This window comes from Meriones unguiculatus, chromosome 16 (assembly GCF_030254825.1).
Source record: "Meriones unguiculatus strain TT.TT164.6M chromosome 16, Bangor_MerUng_6.1, whole genome shotgun sequence".
Classification (NCBI taxonomy): Eukaryota; Metazoa; Chordata; class Mammalia; order Rodentia; family Muridae; genus Meriones; species Meriones unguiculatus.
The window spans coordinates 28,449,374-28,463,854 of record NC_083363.1 but is presented as its reverse complement, the minus strand read 5'-3'; the positions used below and the strand labels follow the sequence as shown (position 1 = coordinate 28,463,854).

Below are 14,481 nucleotides of genomic sequence, written 5' to 3'. Positions count from 1 at the left end.
CAGCCTTCCCATACTATAGCTGGCATTGAACTTGAGACTCCTTTTCAAACATTCAGACTAAAAGGCTCCAAATTTCTAATGCTTGGTACCTGCTAGAAACACAATAAGGGAACCCCCTTCCCAAAACAAATTTTTTTTTTCTTTTGTTTTTGAGACAGGGTTTCTCTATTTTGTGTAGCCCTGGCTGTGCTGGATCTCACTCTGTAGACCAGGCTGGCCTTAAACTCACAGAAATCCACTTGCCTCTGCCTCCTGAGTGCTAGGACTAAAGGTATGTGCCACCACTACCTCCCTGTCAAAATGTATTCTTAAAGAAATAGAGCATTAGCTTGGCACCATTGCACATACCTGTAATCCTAGCACTCGGAGAGACAGGTCAGCCTGATCTACAAAGCGAGTCAAGGATAGCCAATCCTACACAGAGAAACCCTGTCTAGAAACAAAACAAAACAAAAAATACAGAATTTGTGATTCAACCTGGTATGCTAATTTCTGTGTTTTAATGTTTGAGTCAGTATTAACAAAGATTTTTTGGTTTTCAGGGGGGAGATATTACCAAATTCAATGGAACAGGAGGACAGTCCATTTATGGAGATAAATTCGAAGATGAAAATTTTGATGTGAAACACACTGCTCCGGGCTTACTATCCATGGCCAATTATGGCCCGAATACCAACACTTCTCAATTTTTTATAACACTGAAGAAAGCAGAACATTTGGACTTTAAGCATGTTGTATTTGGGTTTGTTAAGGATGGCATGGATACTGTGAGAAAGATTGAATCATTTGGTTCTCCTAAAGGGTCTGTTAGTCGAAGAATTATTATCACAGAATGTGGACAGCTATAAAGTAATTTTTCACAGTGAATTTTATCTATATAAGCAGTTTAATTGATGCTTAATTGTTACAGTATGGTAATTATGTTCACCTTTTGAAAACATGTTTCTGATGTATAAATGTAAAATTGTAGCTTATAGCTGTTGCCACTTTTTAATGTGTAATAATTGATCTTGCATGGTGTGAAATAAAAGTTTAAACACTGGTGTATTTCAGGTGTACTTGTGTTTATGTACTCCTGATATATCTGTATTAGAATGGCTAATACTAATTTTGTTAAAAGCAATAGAGCTACCCAGACTATTGAAGGAATATGATATATGCAATCTTATTTTAATTCCTGTTAAGATATTTGGACTTCCTGCATGGTACTTACCATTGAACTATGGGACCACAACTCAGATACTTTTATTTTAGATTTGAAATATATATGGTAATCTTAACTATTTGTGTACTCATTTATGTATAGACTCATTTATGAATGGATAGAGCTACAGAAGATATGAGTTAACCAAAGTGCTCTTTTGTAATTTTTATGCTCCTATATAAGTTAAAAGTTAAGTTTTAAGTAGGTTATTGTCTTTTATGTAGTGCCCTTTTGAAGACATTAACTTTTACATTTTAAATAAGTTAACCACTTCCTTAGCTAGCTTTCTCTTTTTGCTTCTTTCTCCCCATCTTTCTTTTTTTTCCTTTTTTTCTTCCCTTTTTTTTCCATTCACTTTTCTGTTACCTGTCTTTACTACCTCAAAAACTTCAGCTTGGTCCTGATGATAGAATTGAATTTTTCTCTAGTTCTTGTGATAAAGTATGAATATTTTTAAAAGATCTATACCATGTTCTTTGGTTAAAGATTTGCTTTATATTAGATTGTTGCAGTACCTTTTTCTGGTGAATTTTGTAGCAGAAATAAAGTGATAATTGATAACAGCCATGACATTTAAAACATTCATTACTTGTGCATCTAAGTTGTCTGTTGCATTTGTGACTACATGTAAAATGAGATCAGTTAAAGGTCAGTACTCTGAGCTCTAACCTCAACATCAAGAGTGTGATAAACACTGAAAATGAACTTGGATGTGGTTTGTGTTGTTAGGCAAACTCTTAAAGGAAGAGGTGTTCTTATGGGCCTACTTAGTATAGAACTACAAGGAATCTAGTTAGACCATAACATTCTCTATAATCCAATCTATTGAGTCTGTTCTGTTTTCTTGTGTCCAACTATTAGACGAGGGCAAGGAAGGTTTTGGCTTATGTAATGGATTATTTTTCAATATCATCACTACAAAAATCTTATCCCACAGCCAGGTATATGGTACAAACCTACCTCAAGTTGGCCTTGTAAAGAGAACCATGTACGTTTAGTAGCTTCTTTGGAAACCTGTGTAATACAAATTCATGTAAAAGTATTGAAGCTCTTTAGCTGAGAAGTTGATGCCTTATTTCTTAAGTAAATGGAAATGTCTTTTAAAAATAATCTGTAGCCTTGAACTTTTTTGTAGGTGAAGCTGGACTTTATGCATGATTGCAAATGCCTTTTGAGAGACATTTTATGCTATTTCAAACCATTATGGCTATTAAAGATCTTTCAAGACAGGGTTTTTCTGTGTGGCCTTGGCTGTTCTGGACTTGCTTTGTAGACCAGGCTGTCCTCGAACTCTGAGATCCGCCTGCCTCTGCTTCCTAGAGTGCTGGGATTAAAGGCGTGAGCCAGTAGTCCTGGTTAGGTTTTATGTTTTAAACCAGCCTGTGTGCTTACAGAAATTTTCTGAGATAGGTCTCCCTGTGTAGCTGAGGCAGCTGTCCAACTGATTATGACTGGCCTCCTCCTCCCACCTTCCATGTTTGTCTCAAATTTATTTTAGTGCCTTGTACCACCTATGGAAACTGGCAAAGGAATTGTAAAGGTAATCTGCACTTTATGTGCTTAGCGTTCAGACAAGTCCTGATTTTTCTGTGACAGTAAACCACTTTAGATGAAGAGACCTGTTGTTAGGCTAGTTCTAATGCACAGTAATCTTACCCTGTGGCCCACGGCCCTGGGGAGCATAGTGGCTCTCAGTTGTGCAGAAGATAATCGCCCTGCTTTTTACTCCTCACATTGTTTATTGCGGGGTTGAAAGACTTGGAACAGAAGCTGATGCAACGAGCTTGCAGAGTGCCCTTCTCCTCATACTGCCCTTCCTACTGGCTTCCGGCTTCCCTGGGGGCGGGGCCGGCGCCGGCGCCGTGACGTACTGTCCGCTCCTACGCAGCTGTGAGCGCGGTTCCCCAGGCGACCGAGGTCAGCGGCCGAGCATGGAGCGCAGGGTGGTCAAGCCACCCGGGCAGGACATTATAGTGGAACGTCTCAAAAGCCGCTATGGCCTGGCGGGAAGCTGCTCCGTGGAGGTGAGGGGAGTGGAAGCCGCGGTGGGTTCTGCTGGGCGGCTGCGGGAGGGCTCCGGCAGGGCGGCTCATCAGCGAGCGCTCTCAGAGAAACCGCCGAGGTGGACGGGCCATGGCTTTGGTCCTGCTAACTAGTGCTGGCGGTGACCCGCGTGCAACAGGCATGAAGACCGTGTAGTTCCTTCGGGAAAGAAGCTTACTCCGAAGTAATTGCAACCTTAGAGAAAAGTGGCTGCGTGCATTCTTGTAGCCCTCCCCTGAATGCGCCACTCACGGGGGAAGTCTTGCCGTATTTGCTGCCGGTCCCCACAAAGGCAATTTGCTAACACCCTCTGAGAAGTTGGCCAGATCACATCTAAGAATCCTGGAAGAGTACAAGAGGGAAACCAATTGCTGTCCTCAGTTTGCGTTATGAGGCTCATGTTTATCACCCCCTCTTTGATAACAGAGTTAGGAGTTAGAGTTCAGCTAAGAAGCCTCCTTTACATCACAGCATGTTTGAGGTCTTTTATACAGCACAACAATGTTGTCTTCAGAAATAACAACAACCAAAACAAAACAAAACAAACATCTGAGGTATGGGAACATCATTAACCCTAACTGCCCTCCAAAAGTTGAGGAAGGTCTCAGGCATTCCTGTGTTCCTTTCTACATTTGCTGGCATTCCAGAATCTCTTCTTGAGAAATGTTAATATTTTTCAGTGTTCCCATGCCCATGTCACAATTTCATTCTATCCTCACATAATCTTAATTAAGACCCCAACACATACTCCTAGTTTCCTGTGAAGTACGTTCTCTTTTAAAGCCTCATCGATATTTTCAGGAAATTTAGTATTGCCAAAATAATACAGGATAATGCAGAGTTCATGCTCAGATTGCCTCAATTATGACCTTTTGTAGAGAGTTGTTCCTGGTGTGGATACTGCCTGGGTCTGAGCATTACACTTGTTGTCTCTCTTGTTCCCCCCGCCCCCCCTCCCCGCCCCCTTCGTTTTTTTTTCAAGACAGGACTTCTCTGTGTAACAGATTCCTTTCTGAACTTTCTGAACTTGCTTTATAGACCAGGCTGGCCTCGAACTCATGGAGACCCGCCTGCCTCTGCTTCCAGGAGCCGGTATTAAAGGGGTGTGACACCAAGCCCAGCTTCTTTTGCCTTTAATCTACACCAGATGCCCACACTTACACCATTAATGCTTACACAAGGTCAGAGACTGTTGTGTATTAGAATGTATCTCAGTTTGAGTTTGTCTAATGGATACCTCCTGATTTGATTCTGGTTTTGTGTTTTTGGCAGGACGATGACATGAGTGGTGTGTGGGCTGCTCTAATGAATCAACAGGTACATGATGTTTGTCTAATTAGTAACACTAATGTTGGTTAGGGTGGTACCCATAGGTCTTTCCATGCTGACCTTTGTAATTGACAGAAATCTATGGAAAAAAACTTTTTAAGAGACTGTTTCTTAGTGTTTAAGTTAAGTGTATCTTTTTTCCCTCCCTAGCATGAGCTTTCAAAGTTTGCTCAGACTAAATTTAAAAGAAGAAGTCTAACCTCCCCAGGTAAGCCAATAGAATATTTTGTATACTTGAACATTTTTAACAAATTTAATTTGAGAGAGGTTTTTGTAAATGTTTAGATTTAGGATTAGTGTTACTTTTTTTTTTAATTTTTTCAGTCTGATAATCACCTAATAATTGTGAATTTAGAGGTCAATGTGTGAGATGCCTTTAAAAATTAAATTTAATAGGGGTTTTGGTGTGTGTAGTGTTTAACTTATAGTATATGTGTCTTCCACTTATTTATTTATTTTTCTATTTATTTATTTATTGGTTTTTTGAGACAGGTTTTCTTTGTGTCGCCCTGGCTGTCCTGGACTTGATTTGTAGACCAGGCTGGCCTCGAACTCACAGAGATCTAACTGCCTCCTGAGTACTGGGATCAAAGGTATTCGCCACCACACCCAGCCCTTTTATTTCATTCCTGTGGTTCTGAGAGTCAAATCCAGACTCTTGATCATTAATAAGCAAGTGCCCCATCACTAAACTATGTCCTCAGCGGTATGTTTGCTTTTGAAGATGTTACAAATTGAGAAGACTATATTATAAGAACACTAGTTTATTTTAGGCAAGAGTTTACTAGGATAGGCACTAAAGGAAAAATATATCAAGTGAATGTACTTGGAAAACATAATTATACTGTGGGTTATAATATTTTTTATAGTAGTAATAAGTATTTTTTGTAGTAATAAGTATTATTAATTCATTAGTTTGCTGATACTTAAGTGCTATATTTATTAGTTAAACATATTAGTCACTAAACTTTGGGAATTACAGCATGAATACTGTTTTTAATTTCATCAGGATGTGGGAACGGGGTCTGAGGACTGGCTGGTGGCCTGGGAGAGCTGTATTGATCTGATTTAGATAAGTCTGGGGCACAGGTCTGATTTCTAAAGTATATTACATATTGATAGGGGACAAACTGTGTCTTGGATAAAAGCATAAATGAATTTGGTGGTAAGTTAAAAAAAAAAAAAAGCCACTCAGTTTAATACCTTGTCTGCAAGGATTCCAATACAGCACTATCAGGAAAGCTATATGTAACATTAAAGATAGAATGGTTAAAGTTGCTGGAATTTTAAAATTAGGTAGTCAGACAGAATGAGATCATTAAAAAAAAAAAACAGTTAAATTTGATGGCTGAAGTGATAGTCAAAAAGGACTGACAGCAAATATTCTGGATTTTAAGAATGAATTGTTGGCTCGATATGGTGGCACATCTCTGTGATCCCAGCACTCTGGGAGGCAGAGAGAGACAGGCAAATATCTATGAGTTTGAAGCCAGCCTAATCCACAAAGCCAGTCCAGGACAGCTAAGGCTACACAGAGAAACCCTGTCTTGAAAAAACAAAACAAAAAAAGAATTGTTATTTCCACTGCCAACAAAGCCAAAGAAGAGAAGTTAAAAGGCTTTAGAAATCAGCAGACTTTTATAAAGATTTACTTGGTCTAGAAATTAGAAAGTTATCTGGTAATTTCACTAGTTTATAGTCACTGAGTGTATAGTCACTGAGCTTATAGTAGTGGTAACTCTAAAACCCTAAGCATCCTGAGACTGTTTGTTTCTCCGGAGTCTAAATGACTCAATATTGCAGTGATGAATTTTGTCTCTCATCTTGAGTTCATGGCAGAATTTCTGGAGAACGTTAGGGACACCTACAGTTTTCAGGGTTGTTGTTTTTTATTCCTCCTCAGTGTTTGTTTAACTTTTACTTTATGGTCTATAATTTATAAATATCATTTGAAAACTTTTTTTTCCTATTGAGAATCTTTTTGTAATAGACTAATCATCTGTTATTTACCTGAAATTCTTTTGCACTTTGTGATTTTTTTGGTTGTTGTATGAAGAAATTTAGAACCTTACACCCCTAGATATGTCCCTTAGATATAAACACTGTAAGAAGCAGCAGAGTCAGGTAAGCCTCAAGGATGGAGGAGATGGCTCAGTTGGTGAAGTGCTTGCTGCAGAAGCATAGGACCCGAGTGTGGATCTCCAGCACTCATGAAAGCCAGGTTAGGCAGTCAGTTCTGGTAACTCTGTTAGGGAAGGTGGAGACAGGTCTCCCTGGGACTTGCTGTCTTGTCACTTCTCTAAGAACCTAAACTTTGTTGAAGATTCTATGAACATCAGAGGTCTAAGCCATGGCCTTTCATTGTGGTTTCTCCTATGTGAAGTGTACTGTATACATTAATAAACTTTCTGGCTTTATTCTTGCTAACTTGTCTTTGGTCACCAGTGGTTCTCCCCATGTGTGAATTTGTGAGGGTTGATTGTTGGGGTTTGGTCTAATGCTAATTACTAGCACTCAAGGTTTGGTTACTGCCCGCCAGATACATTCATCCTTGTTTGTGTAAATCTGTCTAAAACATTATACTTGATTGGTTCATTAAACAGTATACCTGGACAGGGCAGAATAGGGTAGATGTGGCTTTTGAGGGTGAATGAATCACGAGAATCATGGAGACAGACAGACAGGAAGAGAGGAAGAAGAAAGATTCCATGATGGATTAGCCTGGAGAAGAAACCATGTGGGGCCGGGATGAAGGACTCCAGTAATGGCATGAAAAGGCCGAAATGAAGAATAGAAGCAAGTATTTATAAGATTATGGATGGAAGATAGGATGGATAAGGAGGATGGCATTGGATGGGGGCTGGGAGATGGATAGTGAGATTATTCAGACAGCGTAGGTAGAATATCTGCCCGGCCCAAGGTAAATAAGGCAATTATAAAATCTAACAGGTGTCTGTGTATTATTATTTGTGAAAGCAGCAGGTTAGATAATAATGCTGTGATAATCATAGGGAAAATAATAAACAATATATAGCCCAACACTCATCTTTTTAAATTTATAACAACACTTGAAGAGAGATTGTGTTTGCTCTCTGACAGATGTATTTCTTTAATTAAAATTTTAGGGGAGAGTTGATAAAACACATGCCCTTTATAAAATGAACGATGGGCCATCCTGCAGCCAGCATTGCAGGAGCCCCATCTTCCACCCTACCTCCATTCCTTGGGGACTATGGCTCTCGGTGCTAGTCCAGGATATTAGCTCTCACATCTGACCCTCAGCCTTTCCCTTTCCTATCTCTACTCCTTATGTCAGGTGCCAGTCTGCAGAAACTGTCTACCAGGGACCATTTGTTCCTCCCCCCACCCCCCAGTCACAATTGGCTGGAACTTGGGTAGGCAGTCTTCAGTATTCTTCCTGTCCTCAATTCTGATCTCATCAGACTATTAGTTCTATAGCGCCCTGCCTACAGCAGCCCTTCCTCCCACCCCACCTCCATTCCCTGGGGTCTCCTTTACCTCTTGGTGTGAACCCAGAATCTCCTTAGACTTTGCCATTGACTCTGTCAGCCATCCCTTGTAGCTTATCTCCATTGCTTTGTGTCAACCTGCAGAAGCACTTTCTACTATACTAGCCTAGGATCCAGAGTGGACAACAACAACTAAAGAAAGGAACACCCACCCAGCAAAGACAAGACCAGATATCTACACCAAGAAATACCTCAAGCATCAAAACTCTCCTAGATCCCAGCACAAAAACAGACATGAACAGCGAGTATTCTTATTGCAATAGGCCTTGAGAGACAGTTTAGCTGAAGTATGAGAAAAGGATTTAAGAATAGCAGTTATGCTTGGTGGTGGTGGTGCATGCCTTTAATCCCAGCTCTTGGGAGGCAGAGGCAGGTAGATCTCTGTGAGTTCGAGGCCAGCCTGGTCTACAAAGTGAGTCCAGGACAGCCAGGCCTATTACACTGGAAACCCTATCTCAAAAAAAAGAATAGTAGTTATAAATATGCTCAAGAACTTTAAAGAGACTATGAATAAATGTCTTAAGTGAAGACTCTAAAAACATAGTTGAATGACATAATGAAAACATGAAAGTAGAAATAGAATCACTAAAGAAAACCCAAACTGAAATAAAACTGGAAATGAGGTCAAAAACCTCAGCGGTAAGCCATTAATTGTAATTTTTAAAACGTTACAACACACAGAAGAGAGAATTTTAGGTCTTGAAGACAAGGTAGAAGAAATGGATAGCTCTGTCAAAGAAAATGTTGAATCTAAAACAAACAAACCAAAGAAAACATCAAGGAAATCTGGGACATTCTGAAAAGACCGAAACTGTGAATAATAGATATAGAGGAAGGAGAAGTAACCCAGGTCAAAGGCACAGACATTTGTTTTGTTTTGTTTTCATTTTTTGAGACAGGTTTTCTCTGTGTAACCCTGGCTGTCCTGGATCTCCCATCATAGACCAGGTTGGCCACGAACTCATGAGGATCCACCTGCCTCTGACCTCTGACTAATGACTGGGATTAAAGGCATGCACCACCACTGCCCAGCTAGAAATTATTATCATCATCATTATTATTATGATTGGTTTTTTGAAACAGGGTCTCTCTGTAGCCTTGGTTGTCCTGGACTTGCTTTGTAGAGTAAGGCTGGCCTTGAACTCACAGAGAGATAGATCTGCATACTTCTGCCTCCCTGAATGCTAGGATTACAGGCGTGTGCTGCTATACCTGGCTAAAAACATTTTTAATAAAATCATAGAAGAACATTTCCCCAAGCTAAAGAAAGATGCTTACTAACATAAAAGAAGCATTCACAAAGCCAAATAGAAAAGAAATTATACATGACATACAATAATCAAAACACCAAATGTATACAACAAAGAAAGAATATAAAAAGCTGCAAGGGAAAAAGACCAAGTCACATATTAAGGCAGGCCCATTAGAATAAAACCTCAATAGAGACTGAAAGCCAGAAGAGCTTATAAATGCTGAACAATCACAGATGCCAGCCCAGACTGCTATACTCAGCAAAACTATCAGTGACAATTAATGGAAAAAGAAAAACATTACACAATAAAACCAAATTTAAGCAATTTCTATCTACCAGTTCAGTTCTATGGAAGGCATTTGAAGGAAAACTTCAGTTTGCAGAGGTTAATTACACCCAAGAAGACTGGGAATAAATAATCCCAGAATAGTAAATAAAAAAGGGGAATGGACACTCACACCATAACAATGAAATAACAGTAATCGTAAACATTCTTCCCCCAATCTCATTAAAAAAAAAAAAAAAATTTTTTTTTTCTATGTAGTCTTGGCTGGGCTGCCCTGGAACTCAACGTTGTAGACCAGGCTGGCCTCAGACTCACAGAGATCCACCTGCCTTTGTCTAACGAGTTCTGGGGATAAAGGCATGTACCACCACTGCTGGCTTTCATAAATAATTCTTAATGTTAATGGTTTCAATTCCCTGGTAGAAAGATTGTCATTGGATTAGAAAATAGGATCTAGCCAGGCTCAGTGGTGCATGCCAGCACAGGAAGGTGGATATCTGTGAGTTTGAGGCCAAGCCTGGTTTATAAAGTCACCCCTGGACAGCTAAGGCCTTGAAAAAAACAAACAACAACAAAAAACAGAAAAAGAAAAAGAAACAGGATCTATCTTTGTATGGCATCCAAGAAACACACCTCAACATCAAGGGTTGACATTACCTTAGTGTAAAAAGATGGGAAACAATCAGTGACTTGATCAACGCACATTGGAGAAACATGCTGTAGATGGAAAATGACATAGAGACCCAGAACTAGACAGTGTTCAGAGAGTGAGAAACTTTGGAGCACTCTGCTTTAAAAGGTATATTTTCATGAAGCCGTCAAGGCTCAAGGATTTATGCCCCAGGGAGGTAGAAAGAGCCAGAGGTGATGGATGACTTTGAAGAAACAGTGTCTTTAGACACAAATGCCGCACAGTTCAGACAAGATGGGGTACCGGCACGAGAGGGGGAAAGGGGACATGGGATTCCATTCCTAACCAATAAGCTATCTGTAATTGGTATGTGCTATCAAAGGGAAAATCAGTTTTTTCCAGTGGACTATCACTAGGTATATCACTCATACTTCAGGATGGGTCCCATGCCCAGGAATTTGGCCAACATAAAAATAACTCAATGGTATTTTATGGACTTTTTGTTTTATTTTGCTTTTTTTGAACATTTTTTTTTGCCTTTTTTTTTTCTTTTGATTTTTGTTTTTGTAGGTTTGTGTGTATGTATGTTTCTTGTAGTTTCTGCTTTGTTTTTATTTCTTGGCTTTTTAAAAATTTATTAATACTTATTAGAATTTATTAACTTTGTATCCTGGCTGTAGACCCCTTTTGGCTTTTTTTTTTTTTTTTTTTTTGAGAGAGAGAGGAAAAAAAAAACGTTCATTGGGTAGATCTTGGAGGAATTGGGGGAGGGGAAACATAAAAATATATTGTATGAGAAAAAGGTTTTCAATTAAATAAATGAAGGGCAAGAGAAATGGTTCAGTGGTTAAGGCTACACCCTAGATGCTAGAGAGATGGCTGCTTTTGCAGAGGACAAGTTTGATTCACACATAAATCTACAGAAATGAGTGGCAGTTAATAACTCATTTATATATAATTATTTTGTGTATTAGATGTGGGGTTGTTTGTGACTAGCACTGAGAATGGGAATCTGTATGCCCTACACTGTATCTTACTTGTCTCTAACCTTCTGAACCCCAGCTTCTGGAGGATTTAACTCTTTATATTAAAAGATTAAATATTTAGAGATTTAAAAAAAGTTTATCAAGTGGTTTATTAGGTTATTTCATTTTTTTTCTAAGCTTCTTACATCTTGAAATTTTATCAGTTAAAACAGTAGAAATAGGAGCTTGCTATGTAGCCTGGAATCCTAGTTTACCTTGTGTTGCTATGATAAGACACTATTACCAAAAGCAAGTTGAGAAGAGAATGGTTTACTTCAGCTTACAGTCCATCAGCTTCTAAGGAAGCCGGGGCAAGCACTCAAGCAGGATCTTGAACTGAGGTAGAGACCTTGGAAGAATGCTCCTCCTGGCTTGCTTCCTAGCTTCCTTTTTAGCTAGCTTCTTATATAGTCCAGGATCCCCTGTCTAGGGCTGGTGCCATCCACAGGTACCTGCTACGTCAATTAACACTTAAGAAAATTCCCAACAGACATGCGCACAAGCTAATCTGATGACAATCCTCCAAGTGAGACGTCCTCAGAGAACACTGTGCTGTGTGAAACTGACTGCTGACGTGAACTGAGAAACCCAGGCTGTCCTCTAATTTCCTGTTAGTTTTCCTGTCCCAGTCCCGGGAGTGCTGTAATTATGGTATGCACTACAATGTCTAGCTATTTTGAATTTTTGAAATGTTAGTTTATGGATGCTTGCTATGGTAGAGTAACTGAGTCAATAATTGTGGTTTGAACAAAAATGGCCACAAAAGCCTATAAGGAGTGACACTTTTAGGAGGTGTGGCCTTGTTGGAGTAGGTACCCTTGTTGGGGAAAGTGTGTCACAAGGGGTGGGCTTTGTGGTCTCAGAAGCTCAAGTCAGGCCTAGTAGCTCTTTGCCTCTTCCTGCTGCCTAAGGGTCCAAGTGTAAGAACTCCAGCACCAAGTCTGCCTGCATGCTGCCATGCTTCCACTATGGCTATAGCCATCTAACCTCTCAGCTGTAAGCCAGCCCCAGTGAAATGTTTTCCTTTGTAAGAGTTGTCATTCTCCCTGTTCAAAGGAAGCCCATTGGTTCCTCAGTGTCCAAGTGGGTTCCCTTGGGGGTACAGTTCCAGTGGGTACAGGGGCAGACTGTCTGGTCACTTCCTCCTGGCGGGTGCAGCCTTGCCAGGCCTTAGAGGAGGAGGATGCAGCCTGTCCTGATAGACCTGATAGGCTAGGGTCAGATAGAAGGGGAGGAGGACCTCCCCTATCAGGGGACTAGGAAAAAGGCATAGGGGGAGAAGAGGGAGGGTGGGTGGAAAAGGGAGAAGAAAAGGGAGGGGGCTGCAGAGAGGGGATACAAAGTAAATAAATTGTAATAAATAACGTATAAATAAAATTAAGTTAAAAACAAGAGTTGTTGTGGTCTGCTGGGCAGTGTTAGAGCACACTTTTAATCCCAGCACACAAGAGGCAGAGGCAGGTGGATCTCTATGAGTTTAAGGCCAGCCTGGTCTACAAAGCAAGTTCCAGGACAGCTAAGGCTACACAGAGAAACCCTGTCTCAAAAGACAAAACAACAAGAATTGCTGTAGTCCTGGCATCTTATCACAGCAATAAAAGCCCTAACTAATACAGTAATCATTTTATTTTTATCTGAAGTGAGTGGCCCCTTCCTTGCCACTGGATTTGGATAGAGTCTGCCAGTGCTTAAAAAGAAATGCTTGAGGACCCTACTTAAGAGGAAAGAAAGATGTATTCTGATTTCCAGGTGACATACCTGGTTCACATCAGTTCTCTGGTCTTTAGGGTTCTAACATACAATAGACTTAAATTAAAAGCACCTATTATTTTATAAACTCATCACCTGGGTCAAATGAGAATGGAAAAGCGTTGTGTAATCACTAAAATACACTATGAATATGAAATTTAGCCTGTATTCTCCATGCTCACATTAGAGAAAAAGATGAATCAATCAGTGACTATGGTGTCTTTTAGGAGGCTAAAGTGAGATCATTAGCATCTGACATCATCATGTAACTTTTTTTTTTAAATTGACAGATTGCTTGGATACCTACTGCTCTGGAGATAAAATTGGTTCATCACTAAGATGCTACTCTGTTGAAAGGAAGTTTTCTACAGCACCATTCTGCAGTTCCTTCAAACACGTAAATGTGAACTGGTAAGGCATTCAGAATAGATATTGTTACTATCCTGTTAGCACCTCAGGAAACAGCAATGGAAAAGAGGTGTGTGTGTGTGTGTGTGTGTGTGTGTGTGTGTGTTTTCTTGAGAGGATATAAAAGCAGTCTGGATCCTGATGAATAGTTGAAGAGCCAAACCTCCTTTATTATTTTATTTTATGTATATGTGCTTTTTCTGTGTGTATGTCTATGCACCTTTTGTGTGCCTGGTTCCCCGAGGAGGCCAGAAGAGGGTATCTGATCTGAAACTTTAGTTACAGACAGTTGTGAATCACTGTGTGGTGCTAAGATCTGAGCCCAGATCCTCTGTAAGAGCAGCCAGTGCTCTTAATCTCTAAGCATTACATTCCTATTTATTATTTATTCATTTATTTATTTATTTTGTGTCTGTCAGTGGGAAATGGTGCCAGCATGTCCCAAGGCACCTGTCAAGGTCAGAGCACAATATGCAGGAGTTAGTTCTCTCCTTCTACTATGTGGATCCTGGGTATCAAACTCAGGCTGCCAGACTTGGCAGCAAGTGCCTTTGCCTCCTGAGCCATCCCCTCCTGCCCTAGGTTATTAAGTAGTTAAAAATTGTTAAAGATTAATTCATTTTATTTTATGAGTACATATGCTTTGTCTGCATGTAAGCATGTGTACTATGTGCATGTCTGGTACCCTTGGAAAAAGAGGTCATCAAATTTCCTGGAATTAGAATTATCGATGTTGAGAGCCACCATTTAGTTCCAGGAACTGAACCCAGGTCCTCTGTAAGAGCAACAAGTGCTCTTAACTGTTGTGTCATCTCTCCAGTTCCCCTTTAAAATGTAAAAAAGATGTATTTATTTTACTTTATGTGTATCATGTCTGTATACCATGTATGTGCTTGTTGGATCCCTGGAACTGGGTTATGGAACCATGTGGGTGCCAAGCCGTCTGCTATAGCAACAAGTACTCTTAACTGCTAAGCCAGCGTCCTCAGTCTGTAGGTTGCCATCTGTTTAACGGTCAGATGAC

The 14,481-nt window shown here is 40.0% G+C and overlaps 2 protein-coding genes across 6 annotated transcripts in view; both read left to right on the top strand.

The window, feature by feature from the left end:
* Positions 1-1,767, top strand: part of LOC110560706 (E3 SUMO-protein ligase RanBP2) — a 53,014-nt gene extending 51,247 nt beyond the window's left edge. For both annotated transcript variants that reach the window (XM_060369561.1, XM_021656716.2), the window contains one exon: positions 543-1,767. In XM_060369561.1, the coding sequence (XP_060225544.1) occupies positions 543-848 (306 nt within the window). In that variant the 3' untranslated portion in view covers positions 849-1,767. The remainder of the gene's footprint in view (positions 1-542) is intronic.
* A 1,321-nt stretch (positions 1,768-3,088) lies between these two features.
* Ccdc138 (coiled-coil domain containing 138) overlaps positions 3,089-14,481 on the top strand; it is an 80,964-nt gene continuing 69,571 nt past the window's right edge. For 2 of the 4 annotated variants that reach the window (XM_060369522.1, XM_060369519.1), the window contains exons 1-4: positions 3,094-3,228; positions 4,520-4,564; positions 4,727-4,784; positions 13,340-13,460. In XM_060369522.1, coding sequence (XP_060225505.1) covers positions 3,136-3,228; positions 4,520-4,564; positions 4,727-4,784; positions 13,340-13,460 — 317 coding nt within the window. In that variant the 5' untranslated portion in view covers positions 3,094-3,135. Of the gene's footprint in view, positions 3,229-4,285; positions 4,429-4,519; positions 4,565-4,726; positions 4,785-13,339; positions 13,461-14,481 lie in introns of all 4 variants that reach the window. The other 2 variants (XM_060369521.1, XM_060369520.1) reach the window with 2 other exon arrangements.